The following is a 27,503-nucleotide window of genomic DNA, read 5'->3' on the forward strand; positions in this document are numbered from 1 at the left end:
AAAATTTTGCAGCTGCTCTAAGAACAAAACTTGCTATTCCCCCCCCCCCCAAAAAAAAGTTACTCTTGAACAAAAACGAGTGCTAAAGTAATACTACATCTCTCCTATCTGCTTTTATGCTTGTGTAAACATGCAGGGACCCAGCATCTCAACAATGAATGGACTAAGGGGTTTTTGTTTTCTGCATATTGGGTGTTAATCAATACTAGTTTTATGGTAAACATGCAAAGCTTGCAGAGAACAATTACTAGTATAGCAAAGATTTGTTTTCAATATATGGTGACCAGATCAGGAATATCAATACTTTCAGCTCTTATAAAGTTAAGTTCCACTTATCCAGGCCCGATGCTACAATAACTGAAGGTACTCTAGGATTAGAGGCTACATCTTGCTGCAGACCAAAGTGACAAAAGAAGGAGGGAGGTGCGATTGATTCAAAGAGGCCTTTTCGCCCTTTATTACTTCCTGGACAAGCAGGGCTGATGCCCCATCATTGAAACAGATTCCAATTGCTACAAAATATAAAAAAAATACTGTTCTGGTCCACAAGATACAACCTTCAACAGGAAGACAAACGAAGCTATTGAGAGACACATTTTACAGGCAAGTAATTAAAACGAACAGTTTGAAGAACAGAATCATCAGATGGATTAAGTAATTTGTCAACCAGTTCCAATTTTAATATAAAATGTTTAGTCCAGTCATAAGCTTAATTTTTCAAATGAAAATGCGTAGTGGAATCAAGATCTTGAACAAGATGATTTAATTTGTTTCAATATAAAGCCCGTTGGGTGACAAATACAGTAACCTTACTCCAGAATACACATTTCCACACCAATGATCATCTAACCAGCCACTGTCCTGTTATTACCTAGACACCTTCAGATGTCAGTCCTTTCTGAAAGGGACCTTCCTATAACATGATAGAAGCTGCATCTCAGGGGAATTCAGTTGATTTTTTGCTAATAATACATACTGTATACATAGATACATGCATTGTACAAGGATTTAATGGGGACAACGACCAGAATATCTTTTCAACCTTGTGGCAGAGTCAAGGCTCTTCAACAAAAAGGTGTTAAGAACCTTGCACTCTATGTATTCCATCAAGTTCTTGGACATATATTTAGCTTTCGATGGTTCAAATTCAGCATCTGTCAGGAGTACTAAATTCAAACACAAACATTCTAAAAAAAAATTAAAGAAAATACTGATAATTGTTAAATTTTTTCTGAAATCAAAACAACTATATACACCCATGCCAATCTTACCTTCTCAGAAAAATGAAACAGCACATTAAAAAACAACAACAAAAAAACTTTAAGTATAACGTTCTGAATTGTTTTGCATTTTGCCAGGAAGCTTATAATAACAGTTGTTTACAAATGGAGGAGACTGAGAAAGCAAGCATTCCTTTCAGGGCAAATAAACAATTCTAGAGAAGTACAGCAAAAAAGGGAACAATTTGCCCAAAATGGACATGAAGGCAAGCTGGAAGAGAAATGGTAACTGTATTTCCATCAGCCTCTCCATAAATAACAATCAATTGTCAGGAAGAGGTTGGAGCATATTACTACTTTTTGGCAAAAAAACCCACTATCTTCCTATCAAATTTCATCACCTCCACAATTGTTTTGGTCTTTTAAATACTTAGTCACAGTAAAAAAAGACACATTATAGTTTTGAATTTTGTTTTACTAAGAAAGAAAAAGCAAATATTACTTAATTGGCATAGGGGTTTTATAATGCGTTGGGACTCTTCAGTTTGCACCTGGACTAATTTGAACCAGCAATCATCATGCTTCCACAGAGATGTTCCCATTGATATTTACTTTTGTGACCTCTTATTTTCTGTTAACTTAGTCTTTAACACACCTATAATTTTAATGGTTTACAAACCCACCATTTGAAGCTGTTCTTCCAGATGAATTGGTCTAAAATTATGCAAAAAGCGCAAATAGTTTTAACTCATATTCAGTAAATCTTTTTAAGTTAACAGAGCTTTGAATGAGCTAAGGCACCCAGATGCCCTGAAAAAAAAAAAATAAATACTTTGGGCTAAATACAACTAAGTGTTCAGCAGTCATGTAATTGCACAATCGTCTCCCTAATTTGTAGTACAGTGCTGCCAATGTCTTTAAAGACCCTAAAATAGGAATACTAGAAACTTTGTGAGTACAACTGACAAGGCATTGACAAGACATTCTCAAGGTTCATTCTGTATTCCTGTCTCCTCAAGATAACTGCTACTCCTAATGTAATTAGCATTTAGCAGCAGGATCAGCACGTTCTAAGAATGAAATAAATATTCACACAATCGATACTAATGGTTCAAATGCTCAAACACATTATTGAAAACAGTAAATTTCCAATCTTTCTCCTGCACAATCCATGTTTGTAGAAACAAGACCTTGGCAACAACATTCACAGCTCTCAGTACCACAGAGGCTTCTGCAAACAAATTCTAGGCCTGAAATTTTGTCTTCTGTGGTGTTTGCAAGGCGTTTACTGTGTTCGAAGCTGGTAGTCTAAAAGCAACAAATAAATAAATATATATATTATATATATTGGGATATACACACACACACACATATATATATAAAAGCAGAAATAACCTAAACAAAGATTTTTGTGTAAAATGATCATGAAAAAAAGGTTATGCTTCTGAACCAGAAAGAGTTAGGTAAAAAAACAAAACAAAACCAAAAGACAGAAGCCAAACAAACAAACAAACCCCCCCCCACATGCATACAAAAAACCCTTTTCTTTTGCTTGCTAGCAGATCTAGCAGCTTTTAGTAGTGACAGTGTCTTTTTAAAGCTGGCAGAATGATACTTGGGAGCATTTTTTTTTAATTTGTATTCTAAAAGAGTAATTGAATCCCAGCTTAATTACAAAATACTTGAACAGCATTACTGAGCTACCATTAGGTCTTCCATTAAGATCACAAGGTGACTGGAGAAAGCAGTATTCATTAATGTAAAACATACCTATACTGTAAAGCCTATTACTGAAGAATATTGGCAAATGGTTTTTGTGTGTTTCAATGTGCAGGTATATGCTGCAGAAACAAGATACGTGAGATTGAAATGTCTACAGTCTACTGCTTTCCAATTTACCTCCATTCTGGGTAATGTAACGAACCCACGGGAGAGCCTGATAGCCGCTCTTCTCAATTATCTTTAAGTAGCGGACCTGGAAAGAAAAGTATGCTACATGACTCTCACTTCAGCCAAGCAGTGTTTAACAAAAAATGTTTCTTGTCAAAAATGTATTTTATGGACAACAGTGAACAGGAATAATAAGAGGCACAAAACTTTCAGATGCAAGTACAGGGATGAAGCCCGGACACTTGCATTAACAGCATGCTTTCTGTCTGAAATAACCCAGCCAGTTCTCTGATCAGTCTCTCTAAAGAAAGTCCTCCTAAAGCAAGAGAAATCCAGAACCATCATAGTCATAACATAAACATCAAGGAGTCATGGCACTTTCACATGAGGGGCAGGAGGAAGTATTTGCAGGAGACAAGAGACAGCCAGGACATTAAGTATACCAAAAAACGCAAGTAAGTCAGGAGCTTTATAAGCAAGGCAGAAAGTGCTACAAAGCTTAACTGCAACGATTTGTGTCTTAGGAGTCTAGCATGTTCATTTACCATTTTTCAACTACCAACCTGGATTCCTGAGGTGGTGAAATATGGAATCTCAAATTTGACACTAATGGGAGGTTTTCCTTCTTTATCTTCAGCTTCAACACTTGGAAGTCCAAAGTGAGCTCTCATCAGATACTCCTTTCCACCCTACCGAAAAAAAGAAATATATATATATATATATATATATATATATTTAAATAAAAACCATCTGACAATAAGTCAATAATTGCTGAACTCCACTAATCATTTCAGCTCTTTTCTGAGGTTTAAAAGTGAGCACTCTATTCAAAAATAAAATTAAGGTATTTTCTAAACTGCAGATCTAATTAAGACCAGCCTGGGGAAATAACTCGTTTTCTTCAACAGTATCACCCTCAAAGAGGACAAAGCAAGTTAGTTTTTTTTTTTTTTTTTTTTGGTATTGCTGACAGTTCTGGTGAAATCGTGACAGATAACTGTACTACCACCCCACGAGCATTTGAAAGAGATTATCGCTCACAGTACTGCCTGAAAAGCACAATATGACAAACTAAAACAGCTGCTGCTAATTCTAGGCCAAAGGATTACACCATCCACCAACATCCCTCAAACTCTGCTGTCCAACCTAGTTCTGCAAAATTATCCCACCTAAAAAAAGTTATTATAAACAATAGGATCTAACATATCTGTGGGCAAGTTCCAATTCTTCATCGGAGAGAAAAGGGGAAAAAGGCCAGTACTACTTGTCTGATATTATTAGAATTTGCTTTAGGCAGAGTTTAAACATTCATAAAATATTAACATTAAATAATTATCACACTATTAGGTGATAAGACTGTAAAAATAACACTTACTGGAAAGGATTTAATGGACCAGACAATTTCACTGTTCTCTGGAACCCATTTGACACTTCCAACTGTGGTTTTAAACTTTGGCGAGTCCGCATCATTTGGGACTGGAATGTGAATCTCCACATTGTTGGCAGTTGATCTACGCTTAAACTGACTTTTTGCCTAAAGAAGAAAAGTAGGCCTCTAAATATTTCCACTTCATTTTTCCATTATGCAAATGATTCAGAGATCTGTGAAGACAAACAATTCCCCTCCACGCCAATCAGTGATCTATTTATTGAAAACCAGGATTATCATGCAGAGATCATACCTTACAAATGAAATTTGCAAGAGATGCAAATCCCACAGAAATGCAGTTTTATACAAATATTTAGTATGTACCACCGGTCAAGCTTCAAAAACAAATGAGAGGAAAGACTAAAATTAGGCATAATTATTTTAGAACTTCTGACCTTGATCATGTACTCGATGCGGCTGTGGGAATGTTTTTCAATCACAGACTCAATCCAGATCAGTGGTTTTACCTGGTGGTGAAAAACACTCAACAGCTGTAGGTTTTACTTTGACATGGTCAGGAAAGTGTTGTTTCCCCATAAAGCTATACTCAGCACATGAAACCCACAGAAAACAAAATCTGTAGTGTTTGAAATTCAAAACTTTCCTCATTTGTATAAACATAGAAAAGTTGGTATATACACACAAGGAAATATTACAAAAATTATAGGCCTAAAAAGTATATCTCAGAATAATCCCTAATAACAAACATTTTCATTCCAAAACATTCAATATTTCAAGTCACAAAGGACTGAACTATGACATGTCCTAAGAACAACTCTAATTTAAAGTACTATTTTTAAGAATTAATAGGCCACTGAGGAGAGAACTTAATGACTTTTTATTTGCTGTCTCCTGTCATTGTTGCATATTATGGACGTTCTACATATTGAATTTTTCCTTTTCTAAGGTGAAAGCTACCCTTATCACTATGGCTAACATACACTAATATATTAAATGGCCTAAAATACTGCTGCTGTCAGGCACAGTGAATTGCAGCACTGTCAATTCATTGTGCAATTAGCTTAAAAAAATCACAGGAATGGTATTTTAGAGACTTACTGCCAAGTTATTTCTAAACCCATTCTTACTTCCTCTAAAAAGAGTGTGCACAAAGCTTTGCTATGAACAGTTGACTTGATAACTACTGTACTGCCCATAATTTGAGAAAAAAAATGAAGAGAAAAGCCATTAACAATATTACCTACACTCTAAAATATTCTCATTTAAAAAAGATTGTAATCTAGATCCAAACATCCAGACTTACGTGGGTATTAAGACGATATGACATGAGTTCAAACTCTCCATCAGGTGGAATGAAAGAAATCGTTCTGTCATTTTCAAAGCGAGAGAGACGAACACATTGGTGAAACTTTACATCTTCCAGTTCTACTGATTTACTTTTGCCACCTATCAGAAAACACATATGCCAAAGTTTCTAGGTGCTACAAAAATTATGTCTAAAGTCTCATCACAGCCGGTTACACAGCAAAGTTACTCGTCTGCTGACAATCCCCCCCTGCTTTAGCCAATATTTTATTTAGTTTGCTGTAGCTTTTTAGGACTACAGAAGCCTCGACGAAAAGAGATGAGGAAGCCCACTGATGCTTACTGTAGTATTCTATTTTTGGTTGGTACTGCCACACAAAAGACCTAATGTGGTTTTCTACACTGGTAAAGGGAGTAGTTCTATCTTCTATGAACAAATCCTTTTACCTGAACCTCAAGCATCTCAAAGTCTAAGAATCCAGACAACATTCTTCATGATTACAGAGGTATCAATGAAATACTCACGGCCTGTATTATCAAAGAGAACTTTGTCATTTAAACCAAGGCGAAGCTCTGGCATTCCTGAGAGAAAGACTCTCATTTTAATGGATCCAACAATCTCACTCCGTAATACATTTCCATTGGCACTGACCTGAGGAGCAAGGAAAAGAAAGGCAAGAATGCTCTGATGTGATATGTCAGGAGATCAAACAACACTCCCCCGCCCATCCCAATTTTTTTTGGATTTCTTCCTCCTGAGAAGTCATGCCAATGGAGTATGATCAGGGAGGTGATGGGGACAGATGGAAGGAGAAGGAGGAAAGAACACATCAGAAGTTAGCCTCAGACTTGTCAGAAACAAAGTACATCCAAGTAAAGTACTATTCATCTACTGGATGCCTTTATGGATACTAAATCTTAAGACACATAGGTTGTTTTATGCATCACAGTACACCTAGCCACAGTTAGTCTGACTCTTTTTTGTACCCTTGCAGGTTACTATAAGCTCTTTACAACACTTACTACTACAATGCTCATTAAAAGTTCAAATCAAAGATACTCACCAAAAGGTTAACAGACTCTATAACATCCAGGAACACTTCATTTTTCCTGTATTTTATCCCTTCTGATCTCCACGAGACAGCATTAGTAACAGTGGCAGGTGGACGTGGAGCTCCAGTTTCAAGTTTGTGACCTTCCTGAGTGATGTACCTTTACAACCACATAATGGGAAAAGAAAATATGAAAATTACACTTTGCAGCTTTTGAAGCATCTTTAACGTCCGATTCACATGAGCAACACATAAAAAATTTGATACTACAAGCCTACATCTTAGGAAGCGTTTGTTTTTTTTTGGCGAATAGATCAAGCCAAAAGATTGGTTTGCATATTGTAGAATACTGAAATCTTCCTAAGGAATTTGTCACTGAAAGTGAGGCAGACTGTTACTTACTCTTGTAAAATTTTACTATCAGTGGTTTGTGGATAACCAAAATCCATAAGCTCATCTAACAACTCATAAATAATAACAAAATTATCCCGAATGCTCTCTTCTTCCAGCTCCTTGAAATATTCAGAAAAAACCTGAAACAACAATCAGAGAAGGGAGGGGAGGGAGGAGGATATTAATTGAGGAACAGCAGTATTTTCACATAGCATTCTTGCTAAAACCCACCTCATTTAAAAGGGAATTACAGCATCTTAGACATAACTCTGACTATTATGAAAAATACTTATTCCAGTCAAAGTATTATTTCATGCCAAGTACAGAAGAACCAAATATAAAACCTACATTATATGACCCTATGCATGCCCCAAGTTCCCAATCCTCCTCTGTGTTCTCAGGTCTTATGCAACTGCTCACAGCATTGTGTCACATCCTTTGCCTACTCAGTTACAAAATATCAACTCCATTATTAGTGGTTAGGAAAACGTTTCTATAATATAACCAAATATAAACTAAAAGTGCTATTACCACAGCGCTCTTTAAAAAAGTGAAAGTTCTATGCACTTTTACTTAGATCACATTTAGATTTAATGGAAAAAAGACAGAAGTTACTTTTTAAATTTCATACTCACCTGAACTACTTTGTACAGAAATGAAAACACCAGTGATACACAAGCATTTTTCTTAGAAGTTGCAACAACTGATAAAGGATGTTCAGGAACACGCATTCAAAGTTACTATTCCAAAAAATTTTTTTGGCAAGTGCGTTTTCAAAACTATGGTACAACAATTATGGTTGGCCAAAACATTAAGATTTAGTTAACAGTATCTCTGGTCAAGTGAGATATGAAGATTCAGGACTTAGCTTCTTAGAGTAAAATGAATATAAATACTTTTCTATGCACTATGCTGCTGGCACATGCTACAATATCTAAAGCATAAAATCACTTTATTTAATAAAGCCTTCCTTCTGCCACTTCACCCATCTCTAGTTTTGCATTTAGACACAAACAGTGAAAATAACATATCAGCAATTGCCATATCACATGCATAAGTGATCTGCAATACAAAGGATACGATATAGGTTGTTATGTTTAATCCACATAAAACGAACTCCTCCATGTGCTAGGATAGGAGAAAGCGTCCCCTCTTCTTCCTTTTCCATAAGGATTGGCATAAAATGTTCCACCTCTGACATGTCCACATCTCCACGGTAATTTCGACAGATGAGAACCTATGGAAAGGGCAACAAAATCTTTAATCTTTTTTTTTTTTTTCTACAGGTGACATTACCATGCAGAAGCAACACACAAAATCCTTGGAAAGCCTCTTTAAGTAACTTGAAAAACGTCAGTAAGTTTGACTCTAGCCACTCTGCATACTATGCATGCAAGATACGATTCCAAAATACTTGTTGACTAGAGTGCAAGCGCTAATCTTTCATTGCAAAGTCATGCATTAATATTTTCTAGAGTTATTGTTCACCTATAGCTGCACACACCCTGGTAACAGCTTCTAAGATGAGAAAACACCTAACTCAGACGAGAGAAACTACCTCCAGTTCTAGCAGAGCGTAATTACCCCGGACGGGATGCCCAGGAGCCCAGCCGGCAGGTCGGATATCAGCAAACCTTCCCCCGCACCTCTGAGGAGCGAGGACAGAGCCAAGCCACGACTCCCCCTTCGCAGCGCGGCTCCCCCGTGCCGCCGTCCAGCGGGTGAAACCGGGGCTGAGGGATCCGTGGAGGGACCGGCGGCTCCCACAGGCCCCAGCAGCAGGCGAGACGAGGCCGGGGCGGTCCCAGAGGCCCGGGGCCCCTCACAGGCCCGGGCAGCCCCACAGGCCCGACGTGCCCGCGCCCCTCAGCAGCCCGGGCCGGGGGAGGCCCCTCCGCTTCGGCCCCGCAGACCCTCCCTCCCCCCTTCGAGGGCAGCCGGCCCCGGGCCTCACCTTCCCCTTCAGGTCCAGCACGTAGACGGCGCTGGCCGACATCGCGCCGCCGCCGCCCGGGCCGCCCCGTCCACGGACTGACCGACTTCCGCCTCCCGCGCCGGCACTTCCGGCAGGAAGCGGCGAAACGAGGCCCGGCCGCCGGGAGGAGGGATACGAGCGCAGCGCCCGGACGCGGCGGCGGAAGGACACAGCACACCGCCCCTTTAAATAGGCCCCTCCGGGGGGATTTCCGACCTCCCTGGAAACGGGTCCGCGGCTCAGAAACGGCCCCGGGGCGGGCTGGGCAGGAACAGCGCCGGGATGAGGGTTCGTGGCCCACGGAAAGGGGGTTTGGGCATCCTGGGGCAGGAGTGGCTGGGCACAACCTACCCACAGCACACAAAACTCATTTTTAAGAGGGAGGTTAGACTTTTGGCCATCATCTCTCAAAAGAGAGTAGGAATTGTACACGAAGATAGAAAACACAGGAAAAACTCCACACGCAAACAAGTGTTTTATCTGTGCGCTGCTCTTACCTATTTTTACAGGTAACTGAGCACCAAAAAAAAAAGGATGAAAGAAGCATTTTAATGAGAAGTTACATCAGAATTACAAGAGGATTTTAGAAAACAGCAGAACCCACCCCACACTCTGAAAGAACTCTAGATACAAACAAATGATACTGTTCCTATGATTTACAAGTGAAGCTACACTAAATAAGAGACTGTCTGAGATTCTTCAGTTCCAGAAAGGAGAACAGTTAGTACGAAACTCATGCAGGAAAGTTCTCCAGCTGGCTCTCTCTGATTGTTTTTGGCCTTAACCCTGCTTTGAGCTCTAAGAAAACAGACCACTGCACCTATATAAATCAGAGCTTTCACTAGCCAAGAAGAGGTTTTGTTGAATACTTTGGGTAAAAGACCAAACAGTGAAATAAGACAGTGCAAGGTCATAAATGTTCAAGAAGATATATTAAACATTCAATACTGGGAATACACAGATTTACATAGCAACCCCTGTTCAATACAAACACAACTCTTGATCCAAAGCCTTGTAAGAAAATAGCCCATTCACTTAGTCCAGCTGACTTTAGGAATGTCGTAATGCTCAGTCAGAGTATCCAAGTGTCTGTTAAAGTCCTAGGGGAGAGAAAGAGAGAGAAAACGTGAAACGTTTGACGATTTAACTAACGTCGAACGGCGCCAGGGCCCCGCGGCCTCCCGGCTTTCGGGTTTCACGGAGGCAAAGCAGCTCCTCCGAGCTGACAACACCCTCTGTGTCGATAAATGCAGGCCAGCGGAGTGAATGAGGTGATTTTAGTGCTTACCTCCACTCTCTGTTTATGGGTCTTGGAGGCCTTCTTCAGGATCCTCTCCATTTGCTGAGGGAGGACACAAGAGAGGCCGTTACCTGCCGCACTCGCGGCCCCCTCGGGCTCGCCCGGTGCTGTCAAGCCCCCGCCCGAGCCGCCGGGCCGGGTCTGGCCCCCGGGCGGGGCGGCCCTACCCGCTTCTCCTGCATCTTCTCGTAGGCCACCTGCGCCGGGGTGCGCTTGTCCAGGCCGCGCTTCTTCTCCTCCTCCTGCTTCTTGCTGCTCACGATCTGCTCCAGCATCTGCCCCTTCTCCTTCGCCTTCTTCTTCTTCCTGCGGGCAGAGGGCGGTCAGCGCCGAGCCCCGGGTCCCCCCCCCGCCACCACGCCGCTCTCCCGCCGCCCCTCACCGCTTGCCGGCGCCCAGGGCGGCGCCGCTGCCCTTCAGCCGCAGCGGCCCGCGCTGCACCGCCTCGTAGTCCGCCATGGGCCGCGCGCCGCCGCCGCGCCCGCACTGCGGCGCCCCCTGGCGGCCGCCGCCGCCGCGCGCAGCCGCGTTGCCGCGGCAACGGCGGCGCGGGCGGGCCGGGCGCGAGCGGCGTCGCCCCCCTTTCCGTGAGGGGAAAAACCGTTAAGAGACGCCGTGAGCGCGCGGCGCGGGGGCCCCGGCGAGGCGCCCAGTTAACACTCCCGCTCCCCCTTTCTTCCACGCCGAACGGACCGATTCTGAAGAATTTTTACTTGTTTTAAGGCGGGAGGGTGAGTGAGGCCGGCGTTTCTCCCCCGAGGGGAGGAGATTTGCCTTTCTGTGGTCTCCACCCCACAGATGCATCTTCCAAAGCAGGCGTCAGGGCTTCGTTCGTTGCTAAAGCTGCCGGTTTAATGGACGAATGACCAAGACTGAAGGCTTTACGTCTTGCCCCCGGACAACCATGCAGCCTGCTGCGTGCTGTAGAAATGCAGTCAGTTCTTCCCTCGACCCTTAAGTTCTGCATTTCATGTAACCTTCAACATCACATTTCAGTTTTTATATACCGTATTTCATGTAACCTTTAACATCACATTTCAGTTTTTATAGACAAATCATATATTCACATGTATTTTAGTGTAAAAACCATTTATGTATATATGCATGTCACACTAAGAATCATTAACTAGTAATAATGTATATTACTAAATGCAGGATAGAGTAATTGGGCTTTATAGATACTATCTCCAGTACAAACTACCATGTGCCGTTGGTGGGCAGTGTACAATATATATTACACAGAGAATTCAGAAAGAAGGGGCAAGGGGGTTACTCTCATTATTACTTATTTCTAGTGTTTAATGTTAATTCTTAAAGAAGAAAGACATTCCAAACAGTTTTTAGGTAATTTAAAATATTTGAAAGAATGAAAAAAATCCAATCCATGAAGTTTACCTACTGCTTCAAAGACACAAACAAGAAGCTATTAGTTGTTTGGCTAAATACTGTAATATGAGTCTCTGTTGTGCACAGAGGAGACAGGTGAGTGATGCTGGATAAGAGCCTTGCGTAGCCAGACTAAAGATTTGATGAAATGCTCCTATTATGATTCTTTGTAGCCCATGCAATAGGGAAGCTGGTTACCTGATCCTCTGCTACCTGAACCTCATTGTTGCAGCTTTTAATACCTGAATATCCAGACCTCCTATAAAGGTAACTTTGAGGAAAGAATGATGGGACAAGAATCAGCACTCAGAGCCAGAAATGGGCAACAAGCAAACCATTTTCACTCCAGAGCAACTGGATGCATATCAGGTATAAAACTGTGCCAAACTAAATGGCTGTTTAGACAGACCATTGAATAAGGGCAAATGTTTTAAAAACAATCTTTTTAAAAATTGTTAAGTATAGGTATTAAGTTACATCAAAGGTTTGAGTAACATAGTTTAATTCTTACAGAAGGATTATGAAATAATCATAATTATATGCAAAAAAAAGAACATTAATGCTTGGCCTTGCATTATAAGTGTTTTAAGTCACTGTACTGGAAAAATTTGGGCCAATGTGTTTAAAACTGCCATTACATGTTGTGTCTTTTCTTATTTCACAGGACTGCACGTTCTTTACAAGGAAAGAAATACTGAGGTGAGTCTCGTGTGTGTTTTTTTGTGTATAAACTACAGGGATTGCTATAAAGACAGGCTACATATGGAGTGATTTTTTTTAAAAATAATTTTAAAATGAATTTACGCAAAATTAATGTGATAGAGGACAGAACAATTCCACCTTTGGACAAGCTGAGCATTGCCATTGCTTTTTTATATACAGAAACTACATCATCTATCATGAACTGAGCCAGATCTCTAAGTTTTGTATTAAGGTACCAGTCTCTCTGTCTGAAATAAATGTAACAAGTTATGTTTTAGTATACACTTTGACTTTGACAGTGACATTCATGTTCCCCTCACTTTGTTTTATAACAAATGCTTCAAAGTATACTGTTATTGTTTGGAATACTTTGCCTATTTTATAAAATCAGTAATGTCTATATCAACTTTTATTCATATTTTTCATGTTTTTTATGTAAATAATTAGTACCGGCAAACCATTCTGCTTTGATACTGTAAGGTGCATTTTTCCCCAAAGCCTTCATGGGCCTCATGAACCAATCCATTTAATCTCTGTCCAAAGGAGGCGATAAAGACGGGTTCCATACTCTGTTGATGTGGGATTGAGAGTCTTCACTGAAAGCTTGAACTTGTTCTCCTCTTGTTGTAAATGGTACTTTCACAGATAGTAACATGCATAATAGCAAGGTTGCGTTTCCTTTGCTAACCATTGGGCAAATTGACAGAAAGATAAAAGCTCAATTTCTGCATCTCTCAAGAGGTCATCACACATTATTTGCTAATTTCTCTGAAAGGCAGAGCACAAGTGACAATTTTATATTGAACACATTCCTGGTTAGAAGCTTGGAATCTGTACATGAATTCAGTACAGGATAAAATACCTATGATTCTGTAATGAGTGAAACATAAAGCTGTCTGCCTTTCCATGTAGTAAATAGAGGCCAGAACATAACTGTATCATAAGACATTTATTATTGATAAGGATCCCTTTTAACATTCTGTGCTATTGTTTTGTTGACAACAGCTGTGAACAGTATCCCTAGACTAGCACAAGAACTGAAGCAAATAGCATGAAAAAGTAATAAATATGTTCAAATGATTATGTGTATATTTTCTGTCTCCTGAACATGGTTCTATGGAAAAACAGAAAAATACTTGGGGTAGATAAAAACATCCTAGAGTTGGTCCCAGATTCAAGAGCTCAATAATCTCTCTGGCTTTAGGCATCCAGAATTTTTTTCCTGACATTTAAACCAAATCTTTCGTGCTGCAGCGTAAGCCAGTTATTTCTAGTCACATTCACTGTTGACTTGGAAACCAGATCCCTCTTGCCTTACAACAACTTTTTATGTATTTGAAAACTGATTAGATGGACCTTCAGGCTGAAGGTCTTGTGCCTTGTTATTATAAATACATATATCATAAGTACACTATATGCCTCTATACCATTGTCTGCACTGTTGAAGTAAATCTGAAACTTTGCGGGGAGGGGGGGAACCCAAACCAACCCCCCCTTGTTTTCAGATACTCTGTAACTGATGGCTTGGTTGCCTGACCTGTATAAGCATTTTCACCAAATTGTTCTGTAAATGTGAAGGATTTTTTTCTTTTTTCCTCTTTCTTTTTTAACCAGTTGCACTATTTTGTTCCTTTTAATACTCTTTCTTCCACCATCAACTACAGAGCATATTAAATGATATTTAGTGACTGATATCATCCATCTGATAAGGGATGTGAAGTATGAAGAATGATATGAAAAAGGCAAACACATTGTTTTTAAAGCTCTAAGTAACTTGTTCCCTAAACGAGCCTTTCTTTCTATTGCAGACTGTTTTACAGATACCGAGATCTAGCCCCACAGCTAGTTCCACTCGACTACACAGATAAACCAGATGTGACACTTCCCTATGAACTCATTGGCAGCATGCCAGAGCTGAAGGTACAGTGCAAGGAACACAAATAGAATCGAGTGACACATTTCAGTTTAATATACCTTTTTTTAATAATTCATCCCGTACTAATTGCTGGGAGACTGAAATACAAATAAATTTTGGCAACTAAAGTCAAAGACTTTCTGGAAGTTTCTAGTGATTTCCTCTGGAAAAAATCACTGAAATTGTACAAAGGTTAAAGAAGGCTGCAGCTGTGTCTACCTCTGAGACAACATTAGACGAGAAAATAATAGCAGCAAAGGGAGTATTTGACCGCCAAAAAGGGGTTACAGCAAGAATAATCTTGCTCCAATTGTGTCTTATCTGCACAGAAATAAATACTAGTAAAGGTGACCTTCCCTTGCTCCTGTGTTCTGTTTCCCAGGACAATCCATTCCGCCAGCGGATAGCAGAGGTTTTCTCAGAGGACGGAGAAGGCAATATGACTTTGGATGATTTTTTGGACATGTTTTCAGTGCTGAGTGAAATGGCTCCCAGAGACTTGAAAGCGTATTATGCTTTTAAAATTTATGGTGAGTGAGACAGGCATAAAATGTGAAGTTCGGGGAAATCCTGCAGCTGCATGTAGGAATTCAAAATACCATTTTGCCACCATAATGGTCTCTAGATAGGTACATTCTTAATACAGTCTTTCTATTTGTTGCCTTTGAATGCCCGTTGTCCTAGAAACTTCTGGTCCTTTGTATTCTTTTGTCTCTACCCTTATTTAATTGGGATTGGAAGTTATACTGGTTAGCGCCTAGGATTTACTAGAGAATTTACAACCTGAAGTTATTTGCAGTTTTCAAGACCTGATAAACATTTAAGAAATATTTCTTCCGTGTTAGAGACTGCTTGGAAAAGTGCAGCACAAGGGATTTAGCTGCCCATAAATCTGTAGGTTTCTTTAGAAAAAGAAACACTTTTAGCAGTTTTCCCCAAGGGCAATTTTAAAGATTAATTTGGTCTTTCTTGACAATATCATTTTCAGTTACTTCCTTAGTGATCAGCCAAAGCCAAACAACATATTAATGACATACACAGAAAAAAAAAAATCCCTGGGATTTAAGCTGTAAACGATACAGCAAAGATATTAAAAAAGTGAACTCCTCCCCAAACTGAACAGCCTATACTCTTCCTTTAACTTCATGCTGCTCCTTGCATTTTGTTTAGTAGTACTGATTTGCTAGCATGATTTCATTATGGCTAGACTATGTTTAGCCATTAAGCTATTTACAATTGTTACCCTTATGTAAGATAAAAACCCAGGGCTCACAGCTTGTTAATTTATTTTTGAATGTTTATACAAACAAATACAGATAACTGCAAGACTCTTCATTTCTGATTTGAAAGTCCTACTTATATAAATGCCTCCTAACCAAACACTTCCCATTGTGCCTTGGCAATCAACTGTGTAAAATACTGACTTTTGTCACTTTGAATTCATTTTGCTTCCTTTGTCAGATTTTAACAATGATGATTACATATGCAAATCAGATCTGGAGAAAACAGTTAACAAATTAACCCGAAATGAGCTTACCCCAGAAGAAGTTAGCCTTGCATGTGACAAGGTCATTGATGAAGCGGATCTGGACAACGATGGCAAACTTTCTCTGGAAGACTTTCAGCATATGATAATACGAGCTCCTGATTTCCTCAGGTAATTTCTCATTTTATATCATGAAACTGCTCCTGCTAGTTTCTATCAGAAGTCTCCAAAGCATGTGTTTAATGTCTCTGCAGCTCTTGCAGATCACCACTTTTCCCTGGCAGTTTCCAGTAAGGGTGTCCACCGCAAAGATTGGGGAAAAAAAGATACTTGAAAAAGTGCGTGGGCTTCTATTTGACTTGTTTTTTGAACCTCATAACTACTTTTTACATGATTAAGAGTCCTAGTAATTAAAAAAAAAAGCTAATATTGCCACTTGGCATGCATTGATAACTACATGAGATTAGCTACTTGATGTCTAATGTCTGAATGTGGCTTCTGAAGTATGTCTTACACAATGAAGCATTCCAAATCTGGCATTTATTGAATGTATCTATTCTTTGCAAGTCGTTTGCAAAACAAACTCTTCAACTTATAATATTGTCCTATGATTAATTTTAGTGAATCCCTTCAAATACAGTGATACATAAGTGATCATTACTATTTTTTTTTTTTTTTAATAGTACATTTCACATTCGAATCTGAAACTAGTGAAACATAGAGATGAAGTGCTTCTTGGGCCTGCAACACACTTGTTTCACCTGAGGTTACTGTCCATGAGAGAAGAAAATGAAAGCACCAAAGAGGACAATTTTAGGTGAACCAGTCAGAAAACTTTGTCTCCTGTTTACTGCTTTAAAGGAACAATTCATCATACTCTTCATCAGGATTTCCCTGTAATTTAACAAAATGTGTATGTTTCCATAAAACTGTCTATTCCTCTCCCCTCCAGCTAGAACACATCTGACCTTGACAGTGATATGGTAAATATGTTTTAAAGCTCAGGTATTACCAGGTACCAGTTTGTAAGAAAACACTTTATTAGTTAAACCCCCCCCCCCCCAAAAAAAAAAAAAGCCCCAAACCTACCCTTGCTATAGACTAAAACTACATCCAGGAATCATATACCATTCCCTACTGTCCTACTATTTTTTCCCTAAGAGAAGATTCTAGCTGCAGTTTAGGAAAAACACATTGCTATCTACAGAACTTGGTTTTCCTAAAAAATGTGCACTGAGAACATGCTCAGCTCAGGTTTTGAATTCCTGAGACTCCCACCTACCTTGAAAATAGCTTTAAAACTCTTAGAGTTAATAGAAATTGTGTAACCAGCTCCTCTGATCTGCTTTAACAGGCTCGACAAATGTCCAGTGAATCAATTTGCAGAAGTATGCTCCTGGTGTGTCGCAGAAATGTATTACAGGTTCTGGGAAGGATGTAGGGAAGACTGGTATCTATTTGAGCCAGTCAAGTGATTCCCTTTTCAATGTCAAGCATGTACAAAAGCTGCTATAAGGTAACAGGAAAATCACTTACATGAAAAAATTCACAGCTATATCTCAGCTATCTGATACATAAATTGGGTGATGGTCCCAAAAGAATCCAGTAAACAATATTGTATAGAGAGTTTGCCGTTCCTCCCCCCCCCCCCAAAAAAAAAAAAAAGAGTGGGTACTTGCAGAGAAAGACCTAATAACACTGGAAGAACTCAAGAAATTTATTCAGTTAAACTAGCCAACTAGCCTAATTGCTATTTTTTTTTCTTATAACAGAAAGAAAATTAAACTTTATTCTTCAGAAGATTTTTCTTCTTCCTAGCTAGCTGGAAAAGTCAACACACTTTTAAGGACAAAAGAAGAAGCTACCCCAGGTTCCTGTCCCTCTCTTTCTATTTGTAGGAATATTTTATTTTCAGCACAAGAATCTATATGCATGAATGATGAACAGGACTGACAAACTAAGTTTCTTTTAAAATTCTCTTTTCATAAGAAGTTTATTTATGCAGTGCTCAGGGTCCTGTACAACAGAGTAAAAACATACATACTGTAATAAACAACAGTTTTGCTTTTAATACAAACATGAAAACCAATGAGAAGTGTTTAAGAAAGCAGCTGTAATGTGGAAAGGGTGGCAGCCAAAAAGTGATGATTCTAAAAACACAGTTTACAGTTGCTTTTTAAAATCCTGGGATGCATTAATTTCCCTTCGAAACAAAATCGTGATAACTCCCAACTTACGCTCAACTTAGAGTGGACGACTCCTGCAGAAAGGCTAGAGAGACTAGCCTGCTAAACTACTGTATTAACTATGGGAACAAAATCTCCAATGATGAGTGAAAAAAAGGGGGCAAAGAACAAGGCAGCCTGAAACAATCAGACTGCACATTACCATCAACGTTCAATTGAACAGATTTTTATTACATATATAAATGAAGACATAAGTTAGTCATCATTCTTTTCCGTCCCCTATGGACTTCCAGCAGAAATGGAAACTATTGTCTAAGCAGCCATTTGTCCATTTCCTCTCTATCACACAACCCAGCCATTTCACATCCGAGAGGACAAGAAATCACGGTAGCTTTTGAGCATGAGCATCAGCCAAAAACACAGCCGCCACCACCACCACAACAATAAAACCCCTAACAATTGTCAGCAAGATGATTAGCATCCCACATGAAAGGAGAGATCAAATAATTTTCAGCAGCAGTAAGGAGACTTAAAACAATCCATAGGATTTATAAATCTGAGGCTGAAAGTCATGCTGGCGTAAGGCTCTGATGTCATGAAACATTAGATGTGCCTATCAGCACAGGAACTAGACAACGGAAGTGTTAAAATGGCAAAGTGTTAAAACGGCAGTTCCACCTTTCATTGACGGGTAAGGTACTGACAGGTCTGCTCCAAGAAGTTTGAAGACTATCTGGAACATTGCAAGCAGCCTCAAAAATAAGGTCAACCACAGAATTCTGTGATGCTAATTCAAATAAGGGAATTTGAGAACATGCTCAAAAATAGGTTTGTTCCTCTACAAACCAAGCATCAGTTGTTAACTGATTACCTAGTATTTTAGTGGTATTTAGACACCGAGAATGCGTAGCAAGCACACTGCTAACTTTTCAGATCTATTTAAATTACTCAGTTTTACAGGTTTTGTATTCTATTGCAGATGTTTCCCTCCTTAGTTAAAAAATGCTTACATGTAAATACATTACTGTTTTTCAGTCACACAGTACCTCTTTTGGTCATTGTTTTCATAGCAGTCATACTTGAAAAACCAGCATAATTTAATTATGTGATAGAAACATCAACTACATATTGTACTTATCCAAGATTTGATGTCAGTATTTAGAGACACAAAGCCAAGCATTCCTGTCTTATGTTTGCATTTTAGTTTTCGTATTGCTTACATTGATTTAATTTCTATGTAGAATCTGTAGAGCCTAGAAGTACAGTGATGACAGTAAGTCACAGTAACTGCATGAAACTTCCTGAGATTGGGCAATAATGTAGTTGTTCATTCAGTTCATTTTGTAAAAGGAAATCATGCTATAAATTAGGCATACAAACATGTGCAACAACCAGCATAACTTTAAGCAAAAGGTATTCACAGACAAAGAGTTAACCTTTAATGCAAAAGAGTAACTTAAAATTTAGAAAATGGGGAGTGAAAAAACATAATTCCATCCTTCAAGTTTTTCCCACTTGTGAATTAATATAGTCTTTCTCTCTCCTCTCTAGACAAGTTATTGATTTAGATGCTGTCAATAAACAACAGCCAGTATCACGGTGGGCAGCCTGTGATATCAACTTAAGACTAACCACTTATTTTCCAGTCACTTTGGAAGAATTAGACTGACTGCAACATCTGGCTACATTAAGGTAAAAGAAAGATGGATGTGAGTCAATTCACATTTACTGCTAAGCCAGAAACAAATCAAACATATCCATTTTGTGTAGGAAAACTACATTCAGTCCATGCCCTAATTATCTCCCCAATTCTACCCCAACAATTGCTTGAAGCATATGCAGAGTCCTTCAAAAAGCATCCTTATCTCAAAGTAGTATTGCTTGTCCAATTTATAGCTCTGTTAACTACACTTTTAAGCACATTCTGACTAGAAGGCTCCTCAGTAGCTTAACATGATTGTTTTATCTTAAAAATATATCTATGTGTAATTCACTGTGGTTCATGTTCACCAAGAAAAAAAAACCAAAACAAAAACCAAAACCCCACCATCATGAGGTTTTGGAAAGTTTTATATATGATTTTAAACATGAACAGAGCTCACTGTAATCTCCTAGCTATTAAAAAAACGTTGGTGGCATATGAAATGCATTTTTATAAACCAGTAAGTTACATGGTGAAATTTCCTTTTTGTATTTGATTTTAGAAAAAACAGATTATTCCTGTTGAGCCCAATTGCATGCTGGGGATTTATAAAGATTAATTATGAATCTGATAGAACTTTAACTGCAGTAGCACTTATGAGTGCTACTATGAGGCCAGAAATAACACCACATACTTGAAGAAAACAAAACTGGTGAGTAAATTCATTAGCTTTAAAATGAGCTTTAATTTTACCCTTAAGTGCAGTTGTCAATGTAAACAAAGCATGTTAACAATTCCAGTGAGTTGCAGGACACAGCTGATATGTTCATTTGGATTGAATATTTCCCATTATTCCAATTACTTGACAGCAGACTTCTAAGTAGATTGCTCTTACTGGCTCCTTTTATCAATCTCTAATTAGAGTCAGGCTTACAGCCTCTGAACTGAGAGCAACTAGCTACCTAGGAGCTTTACTAGGCTGTTACATTTTAAACATTGGAATGTAATAGACTGTGTTTAGAAGAATAAATACACAGAATATTTTCATTGAGGACTAAAGAACATTTGCAGTGATGCACACTAAGAGGTTTGTTGCTGCTTTAAATCTGAAATGATCAATGCATGGCAGCAAGGCAAATCTCAGTTTAAAAAAGTTTGTTTTCAGAAAGTGTTCATATGTGCAACATTTATTTGCATATGTGAGCAAGTGTGCATGAGAACACACAACTGGAAGCAGTGCAATACATTTTCTTCTCACAAGTTTTAACTAGCCACTACATCATGACAGATCTGGAGTCGTTCTCAACTGGAGAAGGAATAGCTGTCCACTAGTGTTATGAATTTTGAGGAAATGTCCATATCCGAACCATTGTCTGTTTTTCTAAAAACAGACTACAGATCACCTGCACAGGACTAGATTGTAGATATCTCTTGTTAAACATGTCTAAATGCGTGGATTATTTAATTAAGTATGGTCATCTCTAACATGAAGAAAGTAATTCCTGATTATACGGATCTGTTATATTTACAGCACGCTTTGGTTTTTTAAAAAAATAGAGATTCCTTTGAGGAGGATTTTTTTTTTTTTTTTTTTAACTCCAATTGTACCTGTGGATTGTCTAGAATAATACAACTGAATAAGTAACAGGCAGATAAAGGATTCTCTCTGCAATAGCAAAAAGGTGGAGATGTAGAAAGCTTCCTGCTACCTTCTGAAAAGGTATAGGCCTGTACTGCTTGTGTAAGTGCATTTACTTGATGTTTTGATGCGATTGTTCTATATGCATCTGTAGACATGGATATGCACATGTATCATGTACACATACCAGTACTTTATTAATATTGGCATTTCAGTTTCTTATTTTGATCATAACTTAATTTTTTTCTAATTTGGATACATTACAGATACGAACAAAAGATTGAAGCCTGTCAGCAAAGGCGCTATTACAGGTCACACTTGATCTGTATTCCCTCTGCTAGACAATACATAGGCCCAGTGGCGACCTGACAAAAATAAACTTGTTTCATCTCCAAAATTGAAGAGTCAGACAATTACTAAAATAAACGATTTCTTATTCAGATGGTCACAGAGTGACAAGGTATGTTGAAAATGTTAAGTCCACAGACAGAGGAAATCTCACTCAGAACAGGCACAGTCCAGCTCAGTTGAGCAGATGCTCAGATTAAGGCTGTGTCCCTCACAGAAGAACACATCGGAAAAAGCTGCTTTTCTTTTGCTGGTCTGGTGTGATTTTGACTCCCTGGTTGCTGCCTTGTGGGCTATTGCCTTCCTGAAGATTCAAAGAATTTTAAGTTACTTATTTATACTTAACAGCTCTTAGCATCACTGCAAGATCTAGCATCTATTCTTTATCCATCTTGTTCAATCAAGCCTGTGATTATACAAAAACTATTACTAAAATAAGCAGGAATCTTCATTCATTTAAGCGAGCCTTACATCAGCCACTACCAGAGGTCAAAGAATTGCATCTGCTACTTTTGGGTCTAACATGGACTGTGCTTATTCTTCTTACTTCTATAAACTCAAAGACAGCCAAAATTAAAAAATACAAGACATGTTTGGCTTTTACTGAAATACTTCAGAAACATCAACAAGACCAAAATATTACAGCTATATCATCACACATCTAGTCACATTAAGGCAGAATAGTTGGTAAAAGCAGAAACAATTTTTTGTTAGCTTCATTTCACAGACTGAAATTGATATATGTTCGTTTGTTGTACGAAAGATGACTTTTATGAACGCATCCCAAGAAATGATTTTCTGATTATCAAAAAACCTGATTAGTTCTCTAGATTTAAACTAAGAGTGTGAAGGCTACAGTGAAGTACGAAGTGGGCCTTCCATATTTCTAATTTAAATGATTCAGTTTTTCAGACTGCAAGAGCAAGAAATATCATTAAACTGCTCTGCTCTACCACTCACTTGGCTTTCAATAAAACAAATAAAAGATAATTTTATTTAGTGAACCTCAACTGTTGCAGCTGATTTCTGAATGCAGAGACAACTGTTATATCCCAAGATCAGACTAGTTTGAGAAGACTAAAAATAAATTTCTATAATCTTCAGTACATCCCCCATGAAAGAGACCACAAAATATTTTTGATTCATCATGATACAGTACTCGGTAGTGGGCTTCTGGTTGTTGTTGTTGGTTTTTTTCCTATTTAAATACAACTTGGGCTAAGTAAAAGTTACTCACCAATTTCTTGTCCATTTTTGCTTTGATATCTCTTGCAAGAGTGAAAAATGCCTATAATAAGTACAACAGTGAAAAGTTACAAGGCTAAGAAAACGTATTCTGACATTTTTGTTTAGTAAAAGCTGCCTTCCCGTGCTTCTACCCGTACCAAACTCCTGAAGAATGTCAGATTCTCATTCCCCCCCTAGGTTTTAATGCTCCTTCCCCTGTCTTTCTCTGCATCTTTTCTAAATCCATTACCGTCTTTTTGAGACTGAAAACTGTAACAGGACACAGTGACCACGATGTGGACACACCCAAGTTTTATATAGCAGCAAAATGATGCCCTCTGTAAATGGCATTATCAAATACATGCAAAGACATAAACCAGTCTTTTCAGCAGGCTATTCTAATGCAGTTTGCTGTGATGCCCTTGCATTACGCTTTAAGTGCCAAGCTCAGTTTAAATCATTTAGAATAATATTGGTTAGACAATGCATTCACAGGGTGCAAAGATACATATTTAATAACCCATCTGAAATATCTAACAATTGACTTTTGGATCCAGTCAGCCTGGGTGAGTGTTCTTAGTGCTTCTTTGCACAAATGTACTACGACAAGAAATAGAAGGGAAAGGTCGCATACTTACATTCTCTATGTTTATATTTGCTTTTGCGCTCGTCTCCATAAATTTAATTCCAAAACTTGCAGCAAGCTGAACAAAAGCAGGTTCGTGTTAGTTGCATAATTGCGGGAACAGCTATAAATATAACCAATTGTGCAGGATCTACCCCTCCTAGAGTGATTCACAGGAATTCAGGATTTACTCAAGCAGAACAATTTGCAAAATCAGGAACTGAATCTCATTCCTCTCAGCATCTATTCTCACTGATTTTTGTTCTTCTGTTTTACATTCTGCATCCATTTTAATCTGCTCCTTTGTTCCTTAAATTTTACTTTTTTGCATAGGTATCTTGTGAGACTTGTAATATCTGCAGTGCACAGAAGTACCTTCTTTACCTTGACTAATTAACAATTGAAGCCAGAAAAGACAATCCTATCTACTTTGCCTCACTGGCTTTCACCAAAAAGGGACATTCCCAAATGCTAACCTTTTGCACACTTTTTCTTCCTTTTGTTAAGAATAAATTCAGTTTGTTGCTTTGCATCTAACAAATCCTGGCCAGACAGTCAACAAACTAGAATTCTTAACACAGACTTGTCTTTTCATCAGTGTGGGGAAACATATTGCAACTACAGCTTGGGAAGTGTTAAATAGCTCCGCTTAGAAATGCCTTGAAGTAAGGGGGCAATATATAGACAATAATGAATACAGTGTTTGTATTTTGAAAAGTCTAAGTTGAAATAAATTAAAGCAGTGTGGTTTTTGGGAGTGGTGGTAGCAGATTCAATGTATCAGTTCTCAAGCGCGTTATAGAAAATGATGATTACTGCTTTGGAAGTTAAAGTCTGACTTTAGCCTCTTTTACTAAACAATGTAATACAGCTGTTTATAATGTTAAGAGTATATTATTCTATACCCAAGTTAACCATCTCTAAATGGTCCCAAACATCAGCAAATGGCAGTTTTATAGAACACTCCAGAGGTTTTTAGATTTCCAACTTTCGAAATGAAGATTTTTTTTAAAGATAAAGAGCGCAACACTGAATGCTTATGGTTAGAGCAACATGCTTGTCAATTTATGACCTCTACTTTTTCTGTAAGCTTCAGTTATGACTGTGGCATTCATAACAGATCACAGAGCCCAGTAACACTTCACAGGCAGTGCACATCATTTTCTTAGGCATAGAAATCAATAACCACTAACCCTGAACCATTTTCCCCACCAGAAGAATGGGTTTTCTACCAGCAGAACAACAGACTTTGAGCCTACAGTTTTTTCCAGCTGGGGCATACATACATCAAAATGAATAAAAACTATTTTAACATTCATGCAGAAGATTTCACTGCTTGGACCAAGATAATAGAGATAAAGATTAAATCCACGGTACTTCAGCGAGCTTTCAGAAGCAGTGGATCAATCTTGTTGGCTGGGACTTCAAGACGAGTGCTTTAGTCCTCCTAAGGCAGCCATAACGTAGACTCCTGCCGCTAAAGCAGCAAGTCAGACACACGAGCCACCTGCACTTACCTTCTCCCCTTGCTCTCTCGAGACTTGTCTTTTGTCATTTGCATCACATTTATTTCCGAGAATCATTTTTTCAACATCTGGAGAGGCATGCTGACACAGAAACAGACAGAAGAAAGTACTTCAACTTGCTTTCTTGTAGACAAATACTATCAGAAAGATGAAGTATTGAAAACGATACCGATGTGAAACATTTTCCATAGATTCATGAGTTTTCCCCCAAACACCCCATCCCAGCAGCTTACCCTGAGCTGTGAGTGTCGGAAGTATGTCTTGCATAAAGACAACTCTTTAGGTTGCTTGCGGCAGCAGGAAAACATCTTAGTTCTCCCGATCACTAGCAAGGCTACAGTCCATACAACTTGCTCTCATGTGTGAGCACAATGAATTACTATTACCAATTTTCTTCCAATATATTTCCCACAATTTACCATACAGTACATGAATTAGAAAGAAGCATAACAGTGCTGAAGCATTTAACTTTTAACTGCTTCTGGAATGGGGATAGCATTTTTAATATTCAGTAAGTAAACAGAAATTACCTCTTCAATATTCCTGACCCAGTTCCGAATATTTTCAAAAGATTTTTCGTTGGTGATGTCATAGACTAGCATAATGCCCTAAAGATTAAAAAAAGAAATAGATATCTTATCTCAGCCAGCATCGGTTTAAGCAAAAGTTAAAGACTTTTCCATGACAGAGAAACTTAATAAAGACTATTTAAAAAAAAAATTAGTTCCAACTTACACATAACATTTAATCACAATTTGTGTCTTATTAGATAAGGCTTATTAGATGTATATTTATACAGTGAGTCACAACAGAAATCTGACTTTGTAGGTCCCCACATTGTCTTAGTACAGCTTCAATATCATCAGCGCTTCGGAGCAGGAGCGCGAGCTGTAAGTGTTTAGCCACGTAGAGTTTACACTCCGACACAGACAGTTATTTACGTTCCCCATTGAAGCGCAGCTGGTTTGGTTTTGAAAACTCGTGTTTGTTTAATGCTCAGTATAAGCTGCACCACTCCTACCATTGCTCCCCGGTAGTACGCCGTCGTGATGGTTCGGAATCGCTCCTGCCCGGCCGTATCCCTGAAACGGAGCAGAACACAGAGGCTCATGCAACCCGTCTACGCTATCGCGCTTAATTAAATTGGCAAAGCCAGCAGGAATTTTAATTTAATATTTTTAATCAGTCTTTAGAAGCACTAAAACTACAATTGTGGTTTCTACGATACTGTAAACTATTGAAGAGCACAACTAGAATAAAAAATTAATGACAACATCACTACTCCACACCATACTGTCCCCAGGCTGTCAGAAATTAATTCATGTAACTTTAGAAGAAAAGTCTTACCATATCTGCAGTTTAATTCTCTTGCCATCGAGCTCTATAGTTCTAATTTTAAAGTCAATACCTGAAAAGAGAAATAACTGAGTTACTTTTAGTTTCTGCTGGAGACCAAGCTAACTTTCCCCTCTGATTCCCCTGGTGAGGTCTGCGCGTTTCTCACGCGGGAGCCCTAGCAGGGCCCTTCCACGCAGCTAACGGAGCAGAAAGCGAGTTTTTAAAGTAGCTCACGCTAAACAACGGCATCTGCAAAGCAAAGAATAGTGATTGAACCCCAGCAAGCATAAGGAAAGTCTCTGCCCATGTCTCCGCAAGGACAGAGCGAGTAAACAAGCAATTAGGAACAATCATAACCACAGCTAAGATAAGGCCGGCAGAACCGGGCTTTATATTAACCACCGGGCAGGACGCTCAGCACTGAGCCACTAAAGTCACCCGAGAGGGCAGCGAAAGCGCCCTTCCCTCCGCCGCCCCGGCCCAGCCTCCGAGCGGGGAGGCCGCCGGACCCGAACCAGGACCCGAACCAGGACCCAGGACCCGGACCCGGACCAGGACCCGGACCCGGACCAGGACCCGCTCCCACCGCCCCAGCCTCAGCCTCAGCCCCGAAACGGGCCCGGCCCCCCTCCCCGCTCCCGTCCCGGCCGGCGGCCGCCCGCCCGCACCGATGGTGGAGATGAAGGTGGCGTTGAAGGCATCCTCGGAGAAGCGGAAGAGCGCGCAGGTCTTGCCCACGCCCGAGTCGCCGATGAGCAGCAGCTTGAAGAGATAGTCGTACGTCTTCGCCATGTTCCCGGCGCCGCCCCCCGGCAGCGCCCGCCCCCCGCGCCGCCTCACAGGCCGAGCCCGCCGGCCATCACCGCCCGCCGCGCGCCCATTGGCTGACCCCAGCCCCGCATCACCTCAGGGTCCGGCGCCCCGGCCGCCGAGCAGGAAGAGAACGGGGCCGGCGCCC

General features: G+C 39.5%; 4 protein-coding genes across 5 annotated transcripts; 1 reads left to right on the forward strand and 3 right to left on the reverse strand.

Moving 5' to 3' along the window:
• Positions 1-429: 429 nt before the first annotated feature.
• Positions 430-9,293, reverse strand: AP1M1 (adaptor related protein complex 1 subunit mu 1). 2 transcript variants are annotated; one of them, XM_067312762.1, is made up of 12 exons: positions 9,205-9,293; positions 8,331-8,487; positions 7,886-7,953; positions 7,260-7,390; positions 6,870-7,017; positions 6,331-6,457; positions 5,804-5,946; positions 4,935-5,006; positions 4,486-4,644; positions 3,674-3,799; positions 3,120-3,195; positions 2,412-2,528 (listed from the first exon to the last, which is right to left on the reverse strand). In XM_067312762.1, the coding sequence occupies exons 1-12, from the start codon at positions 9,244-9,246 to the stop codon at positions 2,506-2,508; spliced, it is 1,272 nt and encodes a 423-aa protein (XP_067168863.1). In that variant the 5' UTR covers positions 9,247-9,293; the 3' UTR covers positions 2,412-2,505. The 2 variants fall into 2 exon arrangements, with proteins under 2 accessions (XP_067168862.1, XP_067168863.1); XM_067312761.1 differs by lacking the exon at positions 3,120-3,195 and having other exon boundaries at positions 430-2,528.
• Positions 9,294-9,755: 462 nt separating this feature from the next.
• FAM32A (family with sequence similarity 32 member A) lies at positions 9,756-11,021 on the reverse strand. The gene is made up of 4 exons (XM_067312731.1): positions 10,908-11,021; positions 10,693-10,831; positions 10,514-10,567; positions 9,756-10,325 (listed from the first exon to the last, which is right to left on the reverse strand). Exons 1-4 carry the CDS (start codon positions 10,982-10,984, stop codon positions 10,257-10,259), a joined length of 339 nt encoding a protein of 112 aa, XP_067168832.1. The 5' UTR covers positions 10,985-11,021; the 3' UTR covers positions 9,756-10,256.
• A 1,208-nt stretch (positions 11,022-12,229) lies between these two features.
• On the forward strand, positions 12,230-16,825 carry CIB3 (calcium and integrin binding family member 3). The gene is made up of 6 exons (XM_013954508.1): positions 12,230-12,280; positions 12,576-12,610; positions 14,422-14,533; positions 14,911-15,058; positions 15,990-16,185; positions 16,698-16,825. The coding sequence occupies exons 1-6, from the start codon at positions 12,230-12,232 to the stop codon at positions 16,717-16,719; spliced, it is 564 nt and encodes a 187-aa protein (XP_013809962.1). The 3' UTR covers positions 16,720-16,825.
• Positions 16,826-17,976: 1,151 nt separating this feature from the next.
• On the reverse strand, positions 17,977-27,351 carry RAB8A (RAB8A, member RAS oncogene family). The gene is made up of 8 exons (XM_013954506.2): positions 27,214-27,351; positions 26,555-26,615; positions 26,229-26,289; positions 25,738-25,815; positions 25,199-25,288; positions 23,695-23,760; positions 23,067-23,117; positions 17,977-22,133 (listed from the first exon to the last, which is right to left on the reverse strand). Exons 1-8 carry the CDS (start codon positions 27,335-27,337, stop codon positions 22,041-22,043), a joined length of 624 nt encoding a protein of 207 aa, XP_013809960.1. The 5' UTR covers positions 27,338-27,351; the 3' UTR covers positions 17,977-22,040.
• Between the last annotated feature and the right edge of the window lie 152 nt (positions 27,352-27,503).

Source organism: Apteryx mantelli, chromosome 30 (genome assembly GCF_036417845.1).
Source record: "Apteryx mantelli isolate bAptMan1 chromosome 30, bAptMan1.hap1, whole genome shotgun sequence".
Taxonomy (NCBI): domain Eukaryota; kingdom Metazoa; phylum Chordata; class Aves; order Apterygiformes; family Apterygidae; genus Apteryx; species Apteryx mantelli.